General features: G+C 43.0%; 1 protein-coding gene across 4 annotated transcripts in view; it reads left to right on the forward strand.

Annotated features, from left to right (window-relative positions):
• The window catches only part of KLHL1 (kelch like family member 1), a 134,687-nt gene that overhangs the window by 62,082 nt on the left and 53,071 nt on the right, over nucleotides 1-19,534 (forward strand). For all 4 annotated transcript variants that reach the window (XM_053384691.1, XM_053384688.1, XM_053384690.1 and 1 more), the window contains exon 5: nucleotides 9,127-9,339. In XM_053384691.1, the coding sequence (XP_053240666.1) occupies nucleotides 9,127-9,339 (213 nt within the window). The remainder of the gene's footprint in view (nucleotides 1-9,126; nucleotides 9,340-19,534) is intronic.

Consider the following 19,534-nt stretch of genomic DNA (forward strand, 5'->3'; position numbering starts at 1 on the left):
CGCCCAGGGCGGAGTCTATGGACCAGCTGACCAAATCAGCGCTGACCATTGGAGCGCGCCAGGAGGCAAGAGCCTTGGAGAAGCGGGAGGGGAAAGGAGAGCGTTGGAGGGATTTCCGCGTTCCAGAGATTCCGGAGCCAAATCTCCCGCCAGGAGAGCCGATGGAAGTTGGAACAGCGCGCGCGCGCGCAGTTTCAAATCCCAGTGAAGGGAGGAAGAAGGAGGGAAAGAGCGCCAAGAAATGTTATCTCTGCCAGCAGCCAGGTCACTTTGCCAGAGTCTGCCCGCAAAGAAAGGAATGGCAAGGGATGGCGGGAGCTGTTGGGGGGAAGGAGGAGGGAGTCCAGGAGCCAGTAAAAGCCAACGCCTGGCTGCCACCGTCAGGGCACTGCAGCCAGGCCAAGGAGCAGTAAAAGTGCCCACTCCGGAACCTCCAAGGCCAGCCCTGGTAATAGAGGTGTTGCTAGAGCTGGCAAACGGATACCCACTAAAGACAAAGGCGCTGTTGGACTCAGGCAGCTCCTGTAATTTTATGAGTAAGGAGTTTGCAGCTGAACACCAGATACAGATACTCCCTTTAAGCAACCCCCTGCAGGTGACCACGATCGATGGGAGGGAGCTGTTGGGAGGAGAAGTTAGCCTACAGACCGTCCCAATGGTTATGAGGGTGGCCAGGCACACAGAAAGGATAGCGTTCAATGTGGCCACCCTGGGAGGGGCTCCCGTCATTTTGGGAATGAGCTGGCTAGCGTTGCATGATCCGCTAGTGGGCTGGCATCAGAGAGTGGTTTCCTTTGGGTCAGCACATTGCCTGGAACACTGCAGAGAGGGAAAGGTGCCAGAAGGGGCAAAAGCCTTTCTAGCAGGGACGGAAGTGGCGGACAAAGGGAAGGTGCCCAAACAATACGCTGACCTGAGCAAGGTCTTCAGCGAAAGGGAAGCAGATAAACTACCACCGCATAGAGCCTTTGACTGCCAAATTAACCTGGTCCCTGGGGCCCAGCTCCCCGTGGGCAAGCTGTACGCCATGTCAGACAGGGAAATGCAGGAGTTAAGGGAGTTTATTGATAAAAACCTGAAGAGGGGCTTCATCAGAGAGTCCAGAGCGGTGGGGGGGAGCCCAGTGTTTTTTGTGGACAAAAAAAACACGGATAAACCCAGGCTTGTAGTGGACTACCGGAGGCTAAATGCCGTGTCAGAACCAGTGACTTTCCCCATGCCCAGGATTGATGACATTTTGACCAGGGTGAGGAAGGGAAAGATATTCACGAAATTGGACCTGAGAGGGGCATACAACCTGATACGAATGAGGAAAGGGGATGAATGGAAAACCACCATGTTCACCCCTTTGGGGGCTTTTGAATATTTAGTTATGCCATTCGGATTGCAATCAGGCTCCGCATGTTTTCAATCGCTCATGAACCATGTCCTGGGACCTTTGCTCTACAAGAATTGCGTGGCCTTCCTCGATGACGTGCTGATATATTCAGAGAATGAGGAGCAGCATGTAAAGGATGTCAGGGAAGTGCTGAGCCAACTGCAAGCAAACCAGCTGTGGGTGAAATTGGAGAAGTGTCAGTTTCACACCAAGGAGGTGGAATTCCTGGGGTACCGCTTATCAGACAAGGGATTAGCCATGGATCCAGGCAAGGTCCAGGCGGTGCTGGAATGGAAGCCACCGAAAACGAAAAAGGATGTGCAAAGGTTCTTAGGGTTTGGGAACTTTTACCGTAAATTCATCAAGAACTTTGCCCACTTAACGGCTCCCATCACGGACTGTCTAAGCAGCAAGAAGAAATTCGTTTGGACGGCGGAGGCGGAGCAAGCATTTGAGGAATTGAAAAGGGCATTCGCTTCGGAAGAACAGCTCCTGCATGTGGATTTACAAAAACCCATGAGAGTGGAAACTGATGCCTCTGACCGGGCGGTGGGGGCGGTGCTGCTTCAGCCAGGGAGCAATAAGTCGGAATGGAGACCGTGTGCCTTCTTTTCGCGTAAGCTGAACAAATCCGAGAGGAACTACACCGTATATGATCGAGAACTACTCGCCATTCACGAAGCGTTCCGGAGATGGAGACATTTACTAATTGGCGCACAGCATAAGGTGCAAGTGTGTACGGACCACAAGAATTTGGAGTATTGGAGAACGGCACGAGTGCTCAACCAACGACAAGTGAGGTGGGCCCAGGAGTTCTCCAAATTCCATTTTGAAATTTGCTATGTGCCAGGTCCAGAAAACATCAGAGCGGACGCTCTCTCACGCAAACCTGAATATTTGGAGGGGGAGGGAGCGCCTGAAGAGAGACATATTATCCCAGAGGACCACTGGGTGTGTGGGGCAGCCTGGGTGGGGCAAAGGGAACTGGTAGAGGGAACGGTAAATGATGAATACGCCCAGAATAAGCTCAGAGGTTTAAGGAGAGAGGGAGAAGACCCCGGAGGTTTTGAAGAAAGAAACGGGGCATTGTATTACAAAGGGGCACTATATATACCCGAAGGGGAATTGAGGGGGAGAGTACTCAAACAGCTGCACGACAACCCCACAGCGGGGCATTTTGGGCAACACAAGACCATGTGGTTGGTGACCAGGGAGTTTTGGTGGCCCAAGGTGAGGGAGGATGTACAGGAGTATGTGAGAGGGTGTGACCAATGCCAGAGAGCCAAGGGAGAAAGGCGGGCGCCAGCGGGGTTATTAGAACCGTTACCCACACCAGAACGACCGTGGGAAGCGGTATCGATAGATTTTATGACTGATCTGCCTAAATCCCAGGGGAAAACCGCCATACTAGTCGTAGTAGACCTGTTAACTAAGATGGGTCACTTTGTAGCTTGCTCACATGCAGTCACGGCGGAAGAGACAGCGAAATTGTTTGTAGAACATATTTTTAGGCTGCATGGCGCCCCCTTGAGGGTGGTCTCCGACAGAGGGAAACAGTTCACGTCCAGATTCTGGAGGAAACTTATGAGCTTGTTGCACGTAGAGGTCAACTTTTCGACTGCCAGGCACCCTGAGACCAATGGGCAGGCGGAGAGGGCAAACGGTATCCTCCAACAATACCTGAGGTGTTATGTCAATGACAGAGAGAACGATTGGGTCGAAAAGTTGGTGCTAGCGGAATTTGCTTACAATAATGCGGAGAATGTGTCCACCGGGATGAGCCCCTTTTTGGCTAATTATGGGTGCCACCCCAGGGCGTTTCCAGGGGGAGGAGGGGAGAGATGGAGTGTCCCGGCCGCTGAACATTTTGTAGAAGAAATGGAAGCGATCCATCGTCAACTCCAACTCAACTTAGAAAGGGCCAAAGAAGAATATAAGAGGCAGGCAGACAAGAGCAGAAGGGAAGGTGAAACCATTAGGGTGGGGAGTCAGGTCTGGCTATCAACCCAAGGGTTGCCGTTCAAGGGGGGTTGCAAGAAATTGAGACCCAAAAGATTGGGACCATTTGAGGTCATCCAACAGGTCAACCCAGTGGCTTTCAGACTCCGGTTACCGAACCACATGAAACTGCACCCAGTATTCCACAGGTCATTACTGTCACCATATAGGGGGGAAGGTGAAGGGGTATCCACACGGGGGCCAGTCTTAGAAGAAAGGGAAAGCAGCAACCATGTGGCGGAAATCATCGACTCCAGGTGGAAGGGTAATCAGGTGGAGTATTTGGTCGCGTGGGAAGGGGAACCGGAGTCGGAAAACACCTGGGTGACGGCAGAGGAGGTCAGTGACGAGATCTTGATCGAAACGTTCCACCGAAGGTTCCCCAGGAAACCTCAGCCAGTAGCGAGGTTCAGGAGGGAGTACTTTGGCACCACCGACGATTAGGAGGAACTGGAAGGATTCAGGGAATCGGAGTTGGAAGAAGGAACAGACTCCGATGAGGAGGAGTACTTGGAAACCGGAAACAGCAACAGGTGGAGGGAAGTGTTCGAAACTTCGGAAGATGAGGGAGGTTCTTTCAGGGGTTTTGCTCCCTCGCCTCCCGCAGAGGAGGGGAGGGAAGGGGGTGAAGGGGGCCCTGGAGGGGAGGTGGATGTCAGGGAACTGCCATCTGAGGCGCAGGAGGTGAAAGGGCTCATGGAGGGTGAGAGAGACCATTCAGCTGAGGAGGGAACCAGCAGGGGGAGAAGTGGAGTTCCAAGGGAAAGTGAGTCGGAGGGAGGGCTCAGACACACTTCAAGCGAGAACAGTGGGGAGGCTTCAGGACCTCCTATAGGGACACCCACTCCTCGCCGGAAACTGTCACGCCGAGAGTCCAGAAGACGCGTTTCCGTTAAGGAGCTTTTATGCTGGAAGAAGTTCCGTAAACGCCCACTGTCCGATTCAACGAGCGACTGATGGAGCCATGCTTAAGGAGCTCCGTCACAGACAGAGGTTTGTGGACTTAGCCAAACTCTGAGGGACTAGGATTTTACGCACAAGCAGCTCACCATCCCATCACAGGTGCCATCAGTGACTCCTGCCCCTTGCCAAGGAACAACTGAGAGCCCATCTTAAGGCATCAGAGCTGGAAGTTTCCCACTGCTGATTTACTGTTATGCTGAATTAGACCAGGTCTCAGTGATAAAATGATTGCTGTTACCTAGATTATCTAGGGACTGTTGCCAAGTACATGAAGCACAAGGAACTCCACAAAAACTATTGACATTTCCTCATTCAGAAATAAGCTAATGTGAAAAATAATTGCATGTTTCCGATTGTTGACAGTGCAAGATCATTTGACACTTCTGATAAAATAGGATACAATGCACGTTTCTTCAGAGTATGCAGTTTGCAAAAGACCAATAAAACAGGCATATCTGTCAGTTTAATCAATATAATGTGCCACATGAAAAATGCTTTCCAATCTCATTTTAGTCTGAAATTTATCTGTGGGGATCAGAGAGCACATTGGCAAATTTTCAGCATTCAACAAGCAGTTCAATGAGCAGTTTGTAAGTGTTCTGTCAGGGTAAAACAACTTAATGTGACAGGTTCCTGGTGACTTGTATCATAATGTTCTCCTTAAAAAGTTTATAATAGTACTTAATTTGGGATAAAGTGACAATACAATCTGTGGATTTATCTTGTTGGGGAAAAGCAAGAGGAAATGGTATTCTATTCTGAGCCAACATTTTCAGAGTACATAATATCAATGTTATAGATAATGTTATACCACAAGCGTTTCACCCAGACGTGTCCCTACACTCATTGATCCAGTGGAGCCTTCTGTTAGTGGAAAGCAGGAAGGCAATTTTCTCTGATTCTAGATTTCTATAGCCCACTGCAGCTGTCCCAAATTCATATTCAATATTCATGAATAAAGCTACACGGTCCATTCAAACAGCCTTTAAAATTGGAAGGGAGGTGATTATGGTGGTGGTGAGAGCTAGATCATTTGGAGTATATGAGGACTTATAGGGGGACGCAGGTGGCACTGTGGGTTAAACCACAGAGCCTAGGACTTGCCGATCAGAAGGTCAGTGGTTCGAATCCCTGCGACATGGTGAGCTCCCGTTGTTCAGTCCCAGCTCTTGCCAACCTAGCAGTTCGAAAGCACGTCAAAGTGCAAGTAGATAAATAGGTACCGCTCCGGTGGGAAGGTAAATGGCATTTCCGTGCGCTGCTCTGGTTCGCCAGAAACGGCTTAGTCATGCTGGCCACATGACCCGGAAGCTGTCTGCGGACAAACGCCGGCTCCCTCGGCCAATAAAGCGAGATGAGCGCTGCAACCCCAGAGTTGGCCACGACTGGACCTAATGGTCAGGGGTCCCTTTACCTTTAGGGTGGGGTGTTGCACAGTGCCGCTGTTTAAATGGGATTTACAACCCCCCATGTGTTAGTGGAAACAATTTTACTGTTTTCTGGAACCAAGCAATGGAATGTTATTTGTTTCTTCGTAAATAATATGCATAGATTATAAGTCCTCTACATTGCGTTATATGTTTGCATAACTAGGAAATATAAGCCATATGTGAGCCATGCAGATGAAGAGGTAGAGCTATACAGGTAAGAGCAAGGGCCATGGTTGCCAGGACTGTACTTTGTTTCAGCCAGCAGCACCTGCTCACGGATGGACCAAATCCAGGTCGGACACAGCTGAGAGCTGGTTCCAGGGGAGTCAAATCCATAAAGGGTATTGTGAGCAGAGTCAAGTCAGGCCAGGGTCAAATTCCAGAAAGGGAGGTCATCAGGAAGAAGTCTGCTGGGCAGATGAAGTGGAAAGTCAGGTCTTAGATAAGTAGAACAAAGAAACACTTAGCAGCATCGTTCGTCTGGAAGTCTGACTAGTTAAACTTGAACGCTGCGCCTCCAACTAGCAAACTCTGACTGAATCTACTAAGTAGAAAAAAGCTATTCACTTTTGCTTTTGTCTCCACAAAGAAACAAGTGTCCACCTTTAAAGAGAACCTGCTTGCTTTAGGAGTCTTTGATGATGGGATGTAGAGGTGGTTGGAGCATGAATGTGGCTTCAGAGCTGGAGTTCTTGGATAGTAGTTGTATCTCTTTAGGCTGAAGATGTTGATTATCCATTCTGATGATGGGAGTTCTGAGGTGGTAGGCACATTGAGGACTGGTTCTAAAGCCCAGTTTGGTTTGAGAAATTGTTTCTGCCTGCTGTCTGTGAGGACATGATCAGAGCCCTGTGGAATGCAGGTGAGCATCTATCCCAGTGGCATCATACAACTTAATATTATTCCAAATTCACTTGCATTGGAAAGTAAAGTTCATTGTTGCAACAAGGGAAAAACCTGCCTCCTTTCCCCCACATATGGTGACCTTGTCTTTTTACTGTCGGGCATTGAGATGCAACGTGTCTCTCTGGGAAAAACATAAGAAACACTGCACTGCTCTCAAAATGTAAAGAAGAAGCATTCTTAAGAAGAACTATGTGTAAAATAATTATATCTAAGGTAACATGTAATATCATTCCCAACTTATGCTTCAAATGGGTAGAGATGTGTTGTGAAAAATATACATAATGTATAGAAAGAAAGCATGCAACCAAAGTTCAAAATGTTTTAAAACAATGAACATTTGAAAAATACAATTGCATTTTGACTATAGAGGATTTTTCAGTTCCTGCATTCGTCCCAGAAAAACAGCTATCTCATTTGCTAAATAAATAGCTTTTTATGGCACATATATTTCAAGGGTGGTTTTTACATCTATGAGTTAATGAAGGTTAAGATGTGATTTCTGCTTAAAGAAATAATATTAAATTACTCGAACAGATTTCAAGATTTGATTTTGGTCTTCTACCTATCAAATGAAATTAAATCTTTATGATGGAGTTACATCCAGTTGTTAACCAAGTATCTCTGTTCTGTTTTTAAAACTGTAATTACATTTCTTGAAAATTATAATGGTTTGATACAAAATTAATTTAAACCCATTAGTTTAACATCTGTAAACATTTCCATTATAAATTCTCAAAACGCCACATATTGTTCTAGCCTGAAGATGGTTTCCATATTCCCAGTGTATCAAATCTGGGCTGCTTAATTTGCATATTATTGATGCAAATTGAGGACATTAATTTATTCCTGTGGAAAGGCATCTCACGTCAGGAAAGAGTGGCTTTTCTCATTTGTCTATTTATATATTAATACTTACACATACATACACTGCCTACTCCTTGTTTCTTCTTTGAGAGATCAGCAGAGACATGGCAGAGTTTTATGCTCGCTTGTCCCCATTTCTCATATTTTAAAATTACATGGCTCTGTATGGAAGTAGAACTCACTGGTTTTCCCTCAGATCTTGAATCTTGCTGGATGTGTGCTAAAATCCAGTCATCTTGCATTAAATTGTCAAGTTTTTTCTTGGTTAGGAGGCATACTTCTTTGGTAACGTTTGAATTTGATAGAACTCAAGGGAGGGCCCAGCTAGTGGTTATTTTGCACTCCGCTTCACCTCTGCTCAATAAAGATATCTAGTAAACACAGTACAAATATAAAAATGATATGTATCCCACGGTCAGGATAGTTTATATTTGCTACCAGGCATGAGTGTTGCAAAGTATATCCCTGCTGCCTGCAATGAAGCTGGTTTTGTGACCCAGGCTATCTCTCATGTCCTGAGCCACATAAACCTGGCACTTAGCTTTAGAGTAAATCAAGCAGGTCAAAATATTCGCTAATGCAAATAATATGCCCAAGAATGGGATTTATGACGTGTTACTAATTCCATTTAGAGATTACGGGACCTGAGCAGAGAGAAGACGAAGGCTGCTTAACATTAATGTATTTGTTGAAACAAACAAATAAATAAAAGGTTCAGGGTCAGTTCACACTCTCCTAAGTAAACGGTGAAAGCACTGTGCTGGAACGCTATGGGAATTAGCAAGGAATGGGTTGTGCTACCCAAAAAACTCACATCCTCCCCAAACACCCCAAAAAGTACTGGATAAAATTAGACCTTTAGGAGGGAAGCATATTGCAATAGTGGAAAGGGTAAAGGGAAGAAAGAGCCATCTAGGCAACTAGATTTGTAGGCCAGTTGATTTGTTGCTATTCATATTAATTTGTGGACATTTATTCCCATTAGGCCTGGGACGCGGGTGGCACTGTGGGTTAAACCACAGAGCCTAGGACTTGCCTATCAGAAGGTTGGCGGTTCGAATCCCCACGACGGGGTGAGCTCCTGTTCCTCGGTCCCTGCTCCTGCCAACCTAGCAGTTCAAAAGCACCTCAAAGTGCAAGTAGATAAATAGGTACCGCAATGGCGGGAAGGTAAATGGCGTTTCCGTGCGCTGCTCTGGTTCGCCAGAAGCAGCTTAGTCATGCTGGCCACATGACCCGGAAGCTGTACTCCCGCTCCCTCGGCCAATAAAGCGAGATGAGCGCCACAACCCCAGAGTCGGCCACGACTGGACCTAATGGTCAGGGGTCCCTTTACCTTTACCTTTATTCCCATTAGACTACAGATGATAACCTTAGCGGTTGTGTGTCCGAATGAAAAAAATCAACTATACGTTAGATTTTTACAAATTATCTGTTCTGAACCGGTTGGTTCTCAGAGTTGATGTTTGGTATTGGTAAAACGTTTTTATAAGTTTGTTGTTGTACTGATACTCTTTTTTGTTAGTTAATTATGGAATGTTCATTTTTCTTGGTAGTTAATTATGGAATGTTCATTTTTCTTGGTAGGAAAACATAATGGAAGTTATAAGAAATCAAGAGTTTTTATTGTTGCCAGCAGAGGAACTCCATAAGCTTCTTGCAAGTGATGATGTGAATGTTCCCGATGAAGAGACCATTTTCAATGCCTTAATGAAGTGGGTTAAGTATGACATGCAAAGGAGATGTAATGACCTGAGTATGTTACTTGCCTACATCCGATTACCACTTCTTCCACCACAGGTAAATTGTTCTTCTTCTTAATAAAAGCTATATTTTTTAAAGGCATAATATTTTTTGCTTTCATAAATAAAGAGTTTTGAAGCATGCATCTTGCTCAGCGATTTGACGTTATGTTTTAGTCTTTTCATATTTATAAAATCTCGGCTAGTGGCGTACCAGTATTCTTCTGTAGGGTAGCCTGTCCTGTTTCGCCACCTGAGGTCAAACAAGAACATGCCACTGCCTGCCCACTACCACCGTTGAGTCCTTCCATTTCTGTCATTGTTGCTTGTCTTTTGCCATGGGGTGGGGAGACGAGTGGCAACACTGCAGTTGGGAATGCCCCAGCTCACGCTGAACTTGGCAAGATCCAGGACGCTCCTCAAAACTTGCAATTTCTCTTCCCCCACCTATGGATGAAGAGGCACAGTAAGGAGGAAACGATATGTGGGGCGTGACAGCCCCAGGGGTGGGGAAAATGAGCAGCTGCTATAGTTGACTAGTTCTTTGCATCAGGCCCTCTTGTATTTGGAGTATTAATGACAGAAGTAGTGGTGGCGGCCTTTAAGTCATTTGAAGAATGTGTTGGTAGTAGTTTATTATGCAGCTCATTGAGAATCAGCTGTATAAAGATTAGAAGAAAATTATCTTTGCTATAAGATGGCTGAGCTGTTATGACTGGTCTCCCTCTCTGCCATTATTAACAAAGTTGGCACTTAATTTTGCCTAAAATGAAATTTCAATAAGAATTTGGATGTTCTCCTAGGACAAAATATTTGAGGAATTTTAAAGGAAGTAGAAAGTGTTTCAGGTTGATAGACAGGCATGGATTGGCTCTGCTGCACCAAGCTCCCCACACCTTACATTTCCCCTTCAGTAAGCACCAGTGGTGTGATGTGTTTGGAAGACAGGAGAGCAGCATTGTCCCACCTGTGCACAGGCTGATAATGTGGGCTGACCAATTTGTTGTTTAGTCGTGTCTGACTCTTCATGACCCCATGGACCAGAGAACGCCAGGCACTCCTGGCTTCCCCTGCCTCCCGCAGTTTGGTCAAACTCCATGGACAAAGACAACAGGGTTGACCAAAGATCCATTTAATCTAGCATGCTGTTTCCCCAGAATAACCAGACATATTCCTGTGGGAAGCCCCAAAGCATGGCATGAGGACATACCCCCTCTCTTACTTTAGGCCCCCAGGGACAGGTATTGAGGCATGCTGCCCCAATTGCAGAACGTTTTACTTAACTTTGATGTCTACTAACCATACATAGCTGTCTTCTCCATGAATTTGTCTAATCGCCTTTTTAAAATCCATCTGTTTGCAGCCCTAACTATGGGATTGGTAGTTTAACTATGTGCTGCATGAATAAATACTTCCTTTTATTTACCTTACTTGGATAACCCCTGGTTCTAGTATTTTAAGAAAGATGTCTCTATATATTTTACACACCTCTTTCATGTCTTTATTTACATCTTTTCTAAACCAGTGTTTCTCAAACAGTGGGCCTTCAGCCACTTTCAGGTGGGCCATGGTGCCACAGTCTGCCATAGTTTTTTGGTTGGACCAATGCTAGCACCAGCCATTCCTTGCATAGCTTTTGCCTCATTCACAGCTGCTGCCTACTGGATTGGCATTTTTACTGAGCTTTCCATCATCTCCCCAAGATTTCTTGCCTGCCCTGTCACCATCAGCTAAAATTCCTTCCCCCACCCCTTCTCTCTCCACCCCCATTAGCTCATATGGATTTCTGCATTGTCACATCTGTTGATTTGCATCCTGTATTGAAAATATCCTGCTTGATAATTAAATTGACTTTGCATTGCTAGTCCAAGAGGATCTGACAGCTTTTGAGCTAATTTCATAGTCGTGTAAAAAATTGTAATCATTTGACATCTGATGGCATCACTTTGCTCAATAACTGAGTGACAGGGAAGAACCTGAACCACCAGAAATGTCAGTGTTTTTCAGAATTTCATGTACTGTTCTTCCACTAAGTGCAGTTAATGTGAACTCTTTGTACCTGTCACAAATGCTATTGAGATAAAAAAAAGTACTGGCAGTTTAATTCTAAAGCTATCAAAATTCTTTGTCTTATATATACACAATTTGACCCAATGGCCATTCATTTCATGGCCTTATCGGTGGAAATTTTGAATAACTGACATGCTGCTTTTAAAATAAAAAAGAACTAGTGTAGAAGTTTATGGATTTTTTAAAAGGAATTTGAAGTCACATCTCTCTGAATATAAAATGCCGAATTAATGTAACTGAATTAGTAACGAATCTTAAGTACTGTAGTTAATTCTAGTTAATTTCTTTAGTTAATTCTGGGGTATCAGTACATCAGAATAATATTTTGATAAGAACGTTTCTCTCTAACGACGGTTCCGTTTACTGACAGCAGTACAATTGCAGTATCAGTGAAGTCCTTTGCCCAGGCAGGCGCATTATGTAACCCATGATAACAGCAAAATAATAAGACTGTGCAATGGTGATGGGATAAAATCAGGCCAAATCTTTATTGACAGCAGCAGGCAGGGTATTTTGCTGCAATCTATAGGTCACAGCGCCACTGGACAAAGGCGTCTCTTGCTTATTGGACACAGAACAAGGCATTTTTTTTATGCAGGGTGCATAGTTCTTTTCATTGCTGGTTTTTTCTTTCTTTCCATAGCCAAAATTATTCTAGAAGGCCAAGATAGGGCCTGTTTATTTATGGCTTTAGCTGCAGTAAAACTGGGAGCAGCCTTTAAGGTCCTTCTAACTATTACCCCCATTGCAGGTAGAATGCAATGAGTGCAACGGGGATTCAACACTTGAATGCACAATCGTTCCTCTTCACTCAGTAATTTCTATCCATGGAAAGAGGAGCAGGGAGAGGATGCAATTAACAAGGATATATAAGCTACCTGTGCAGCTAGAGGAATTTTTCTGAGCCATCAATAGTGTGGGATATATCTAAACCTCAGGTGGAAGCCCATTCCATAGCTGTCTGAAGGCATTGTGTCACTTGTAGTAGTCCTGACAGCCTTTCTTGAACATACTCTCCACTAAATGTTTCGGGTAAACTACATAACGCTAGGTACATAACTGTGCTTTTAAGTGCAGAGTGCTTTTCTTAACTCAGATTGCTGGTGTGGGCAGCCTGATCTGGATCAGGGCCCTAGAACCCACTGCTATGGTCCAGGCTTGTAATTTGCAGATCTTCCATTGAAGTGATATATTCTTTTCAAAGCAAATGGCATACACAGGATACTCAGAGCCAGATCAGGAGGAGATAAAGGGTTAAAGCCCCCAACCCTTATGCTAGGGTCTTGACCCTGCCCTGAGTACTGGAAATTTGTCCTTAGAAGAAAAATGCCCCCTGCTCTAAATGGATCTGTCCAGTGACTTGGGTAAAAAGTATATTTTTTCACTAACCTGTCCTGTGTTCAGCAGACTAGTGAATAAGCACTAAAGTGTTCAACCTTTCTGGTGATATGCATTGTGGGCCCAGGCATCGCAACTCTCAGTCCCGAACCCTCAACAGATTAAATGACACCCGAGACTGGCTTGGGCTGAAACAGGCCACAACTTTATTGAATACAGATGAAAGAGGTTGGGATTGGGTATAGCGTGTATAGAAATGTAGAAGGACAAGAAAACAGAACAAATATTATTTCCAACTATTGTAAATCACAAGGGGAATTAGTTGACAGAAATGCGTACAATAATTAACAATGTCTTAAATTTTCGCCAACCATCTGTGAGTCCCTTTGCCATCTGAGATATGACAGATACCTGAAAAAGGACCTTTTCTGCCACCCCATCTTTAGAACATTGTCTCCCAGGAGGCTTGCCTGGCACTGATTCTGCTTTTTCTTTAGTGAAAGATAAAGACTTTTTTTATTCTCTAGACTAGACTTTTTAATGTGTTGCAGTCCAGCTTCAAAAAAGGTGTGAGGGTTTTTTTTTCTTCATTACTTTTCTTCGTTGTTTTATTGCAGAATTTTTGGTGTTGATACTTATTGTTTGAATATTTTTATGAAAGCTGCTTTGTGGTTTCCCCCCCTGAAAAACAGCACACAATAAAATACTCTGAACAAACACAGATAAATAAATAATTTCTGTGGTGTCTAGCAATAGAACAAACATCAGTACAAAAACAGCATAAAACTCAAACACGTAACACCACTCAGCAGATGCAGTTCATCAGCTAGTATCAGGGTAAGAAAACAGCAGCATTTTAATTATCTTCTGAAAATCATCAGAGAGGAGTCTGACAGATGGAAGAGGGAGAGGAGAGAAGAGACTCCATGACTGAAAAGGTTCTGTCTGTTGTTGCCATCCACCTCACCTCGGGGAAAATGAGGTGCATTTTGAGTCTCTTAAAGATGATTTTAATAGCTGGGCAACATACAGGATTCCGTGGTCCTCTAGGTACCTCAGTCTCAAGTTACTCCAGAATTCATACATCAAAATCAACACTTTGAGTTGCGCTCTGAAACAAACTGGAAGCTTGTATAGTTCTGTTAAGAATTGGCAAAGTGTGTTCCTTTTATTGATACCAGTTAGCAGCCCAGCTGTAATAATAGTAGATTCTGAACCATTTTCAAAGACAACCCCATGTAAAACACATCGAATGACTCTGCCAATGTGCCTGCACAGCCCTGACCTCACAACTCTTATTGCCAAGCATCCTAGTAACTGACAGCGACTCCAGTTTTGGGAGGGCAGCTCCATTCCACATCTCCACTGTGTCAGCTGCTCCTGAATCTAACAATAGATTCTATCAGGGCCTGTATTGATAATTTCCTTTCTGATCTGCCTTTCCTCCCACTTGGGAATCCAGAGCAGTATAGAGCATCGGTAAAATACAGTCAATTCAAAAACATTGCATTAAATCCAATAAAAATTCCCTACATTCAACAGAACCTAACTTAAGACTGAAACAACATATTTCAACTGCTGTGTCCCCAGGATATTTACTTCCAAAAGTCTGGATGAACACATATGTCTTTAGCTGATGCCTAACAGTCGCCAGAGGGATGCGGGTGGTGTTGTGGGTTAAACTAGTTGCTAGGATTCAGTCTCACTCAGAATTTGATGAGGCTATGTAGATAAAAGTGGGACGCTGGTGGCGCTGTGGGTTAAACCACAGAGCCTAGGACTTGCCAATCAGAAGGTCAGCGGTTCAAATCCCCACGACGGGGTGAGCTCCCATTGCTCGGTCCCTGCTCCTGCCAACATAGCAGTTTGAAAGCACAAAGTGCAAGTAGATAAATAGGTACCGCTCTGGTGGGAAGGTAAGTGCTGTTTCCGTGTGCTGCTTTGGTTTACCACATGACCTGGAAGCTGTACGCCGGCTCCCTAGGCCAGTAAAGCGAGATGAGCGCCACAACCCCAGAGTCATCTGCGACTGGACCTAACAGTCAGGGGTCCCTTTACCTAACAGTCACCAGCAAAAGGGGCAAATGCCCTTCCCTAGGGAGGGAATGCCAAACATGAGAAAGTACTGTAAGTACTGCCGTAGACCTGCCTCCATTAGCAGAACCAAAAGCAGGGCCTCCCTTGCTAATGGCAGGGCATGGGCCTGAAGATAATCTGAAAGTATAATACATGATTGCAGCCTTGTCTCATTTTTCCAAGAAAGGCCAAAGCTGAAGAATCAGCCAGATATGATAAAAGGTGTTATAAACTAGAGAGGATACCTGAGCATCTATCCATAAAGTCGGATCTAATAGCATGCCAAGCTACATGTTTAGGAGAAGTGCAACCCGATCTAGAAAAGGCCAAATTCCTATTCTCCGGAGAGCTATTTGACCAATGGAGAGAACCTCAATCTTACCTGGATTGACCTTCATTCATTGGACATTTATTGTGGACTTCTATTTTTTTAAAAAAATAATATTTATTAAAGTTTTAAAGATTACAGAAAAAAAAGTAAAAAACACCATTTTAAACAAAAACAATACAACCCATCCCAATAAGGAAAAAACAAGAATGAGAAAAAAAAGAAAAAAAAGAAAAATAAAATCCATTAAAAAAACAACAGAGAAAAATACAACGAATCTTCTCAAACCTTATCTTTCATTAGCTTATTTCTTTGACCTCCTCACACCTCCCTTTTTTGTATTCTAGTTCGACTATCTATTTCAGCAAATCCTTTCCATCTTTTCAAATTTTTGTCCTGTAATTTATCTTAGTATAATGTAACTTTACTTTCCCTCCTTTCACCAATTAACAGTCAGTTTTCCCCAAATCTTATGTATCATTCCTGCTAAAGTCATATAACATCATTCCAACATCCTTCTAACATTCATTAATTTTACAATGTTTCTGTAAATAGTCTTTAAATTTCTTCCAATCTTCCTCCACCGACTCTTTTCCCTGGTTTCGGATTCTGCCAGTCATTTCCGCCAGTTCCATATAGTCCATCACCTTCATCTGCCATTCTTCCCGGGTGGGTAAATCTTGTGTCTTCCAGTACTTTGCAATAAGTATTCTTGCTGCTGTTGTAGCATACATAAAGAAAGTTCTATCCTTCTTTGGCACCAATTGGCCGACCATGCCCAGGAGAAAGGCCTCTGGTTTCTTCAGAAAGGTATATTTAAATACCTTTTTCATTTCATTATAGATCATCTCCCAGAAAGTCTTAATCCTTGTGGACTTCTACAGTCACAGCTTAAGAGGATGGAAAGGGTTTCAAGAGGTTTATGTCATCCATATACTGATAACATTTTTCTTAAAATCTCTGGGCAGCCTTCCCCTCATAGCACTGCATTCATTCATTCATTCATTCATTCATTCATTCATTTTCATTTATAGCATATTTATTACCATCTCTATTCATGGTCAGGCCGGTGTAGAGGGAAGTTTTCCTTCATGTACCCTCATCCCAAGCAGTGTGGGACTTTAAAAGTAAGCATCAACATTTTAAATTGAGTTTGGAAATGGATAAGAAGATGTTTCTGAATCCAAGACATATGTTCCCACAAACTGTTCCTGGTGAATAGTAAAACAACTATATTTTACAGTAGCAAAAGTTTAGCCTTCAAAGGCATGTAAGCACATTGCAGTAATCAAAGCTAGAGGTTAGTAGGGCATGGATAAGTAGCCAAGCTGTCTCTGTCCAAAAAGAAATGCAGCTGGTGAAGCTGTCTTGGCTCATGAAAAGGTTACTGGACCATTGATAAAACCTGGACTTCCAGTGACCTTGTATGAGGAATACAACCACATCCAGAACTGCTTGAACCAATGGTTAGATGAACCACCTTCCATCAATCCTTCCATCTTCTTTGGACTGAGAGTCAGTTTATTCATTTCCATCCAGTCCATTACCAATTCCAGACACTGTTCAGCACATTGACTGCATCATTTGGAAAACCACATATTACTCTGAGGGCTTATTCCCTAGTAAATATATAAGTATATAAGACCACAGCCTCAGACATAACAGAAAATTGGGCGTCATGTCATTGAAAAGTCAGTTATCATACAGCATATTCATTTATTTAAGCTCTACCACAATACAGGCATTATTTTACAGATATTCTAGTGCTTATGCAAAATAGTAATATGGCATGACAATACAGAAATTCATTCTTCAGGTAACTATTTTAGTATGTGCAAAAATAGAATTATTTTACTCTCTGATTTCCTTCAAGTGTGGCTTTTGTAATAATGTATAATATATTTTCATTCAAGATAAAAACATAATGTGAAATAGTCAGTGGAAAGGAAATCCAAAAAACTAATCCAGATAAATTATTATTGCATTTTTAAAAGAATTTTACTTTAAACTGAGATTACTTATGTAAAGTGTTACATTTTAAAATCTTAGCCACATAAACCCACTTAAAGCTTTCAATGGAAAAATGCCAGCTTTTAATTAAAATAGATTCAAGAAGGGATTGAGAATAATTACACTGGATTTATTTTACGGCTAGCGAACTAAATCAGAATATTGGTTAAGGTGAGACTGGATCAATTGGGATAGCAAAGGTAATTTGCATTTCTAATTCATGCTATGTCATTGTGCAAAGATTTCCTCATATGGATCCTTAAACTTCTCTAGAATGGAATCTCATGAGATGACCTGAAAAGATGAAGGGGAAAAAAACACATTGACGAACGTTCCTGTTAGAATAATGTGATATTTTGGGGAAAACAAAATGGAAGTTTTATTTTAAATGCTATGTATTCAATAGGCCATGCAACTCAATGGGAGCACCTGGGAGTAAGCCTAAAGGACCTCAGTGGAGCTTGCTTCTGAATTGATATGCATTGAATTGTGCTTTTAGTATTTACTCCTTCTGGGTTGCATCCAGCAAAGTCATATTGTTAGCACATGGATTTCTGCTTGGGCAACAGAGCTTCCCCCTTCTTTTCCCCACTGCCCCCTCAGATTCCACAACATTTTGGAGTAAATGAGCTCTACTGACTTCAGTGACCAACTAAGCACAAGAATTTTCAGTACAAAACACTTTGTAAAATTACATTTCAAATTGCCTTTGTTAACGAGTCTCAGATTGTGTGTTCTCATATTATTTATATAGTGATACAGCATTTTAATACCAAATATAGTATGTATTTTATTTTGTTATGCAGCAGCAGAATGATATCTAATCACAAAACAATATTCTTATGCCTAGGGCACCATCCCTTGCTTGATTTTGGATGCCTTGCTTAAGTTGCTGTAGAGTGCCACATATCAATTAGAGTAGTTGAAATCATGAAGAATTATAATATAGACTGCTAAAGGACCAAAGCATATTGAAAGATTCCTTACTTATTTAAATATTATGTTAATAGTGTAATGATTTGAATAATTTTGTTCCAGAAGTTGATTTTAGAATCATATAAAGGAAAATCTAAACTTGGAATAGACAAGATGTACGATGGCTCTTAATCGAGTTGCTGTTTGTACATTAGTAATTTAACAATTATCTCCATCTTCTGCTACAAGCAACACTGACCCTGTTTAATAAAAGAATTATAAACAGTGAATAAATGAAAACTCATCTGCAATAAGTAAGAAAATGAAGTTTGCTGAGGAGCAGTAATTGGTTCTTGGATGCCACCAAGGCATTAGCAATCCATCATTCTCTTGGTTTTTTATTTATTTTAAATTTCTAGTATTATCAGAACACTGTGTATGGGCCACAGTTTTCTCCTCCTCCTTTTCTGTGCACCAGTGCATGGGTACATTGATTAGATCGCTGTGCAAATAGAACTCCTGATTTAACTCTGCAATTGCATCCAGACATGAGCTGGTGTTTAAGGGTGACCTGAGTAAAAATTACACATAAACCAAAAACTGCTACAAACAGCACATACGCTAACTAGAAACACAATAATTATATTTTCTTTTAACTAAAAAGAAACCCCACGAGTCTTTCCCATGAGCCTCTGCCATCACCAGTGCCTCAGTGAAGGAGAAAGCAGACAGAAGCACACACCTTAGCACTGTTTGTAAGAACATGAGCCTTGCAGAATCAGGCCAGTGCTGATTCAGTCCAGCATTCTGTTCTCACAATAGCCAACCAGATGCCCATGGGAAGCCTCGCCTCAGCTGTCCTTCCCAGTAACTGGCATTCAGAAGAATACAGCCTCCAACAGTGGAAGTAGAAGAACATAGACAACTTGGTAAATGGCCATTGATATCCACCATGACCTTGTCTAGTTCTCTTTTGAAGTCGTTCAAGTCAGTGGCCAGCACTACTCCTTGTGTGAGTTTGTTGGCATCAGTCTGTCTCAAGAGACAAGGGAAGAGTGTGCCATCAGGTGTAAAGTCAAGTCACTGGAGAATTACAGAGCCTGCTGCGACTATAGAGAGCAATATGGGAGAGAGATGTTTTATTGCAGATGGGGCATGGGAAGGCGCCTGGTTTTGCTGGTGCAGATGCACCCTGGTATTTCTTCTCTCTAGTCCCCTTCCAGCAGTCATTCCTCTTCCGGTCACTGCTGTGGAGACACGGCCTCACTGTCTCTCTCAAGAGTTTCAGTGGTTTTTGCTTAATGTGATTGCATCAATGTCAGTTGCTGCTTTGGGAGAATTTAGGGTGGCTGGTTGGAGTTAGTTAGAAATGTGAAAATATGACAGTGTCTAAAAAGTCAGTATTTTCATCCAACTTCATTCTTTTGTGTATGTGTACTCTGGGAGCACTGTTGGCATTAAATCAAACATTTTTAGTTGTTTGTAGTAAGTTTTGAGCATTTTGTATTAGAAAGGA

This window comes from Podarcis raffonei, chromosome 4 (genome assembly GCF_027172205.1).
Source record: "Podarcis raffonei isolate rPodRaf1 chromosome 4, rPodRaf1.pri, whole genome shotgun sequence".
NCBI classification, from domain to species: domain Eukaryota; kingdom Metazoa; phylum Chordata; class Lepidosauria; order Squamata; family Lacertidae; genus Podarcis; species Podarcis raffonei.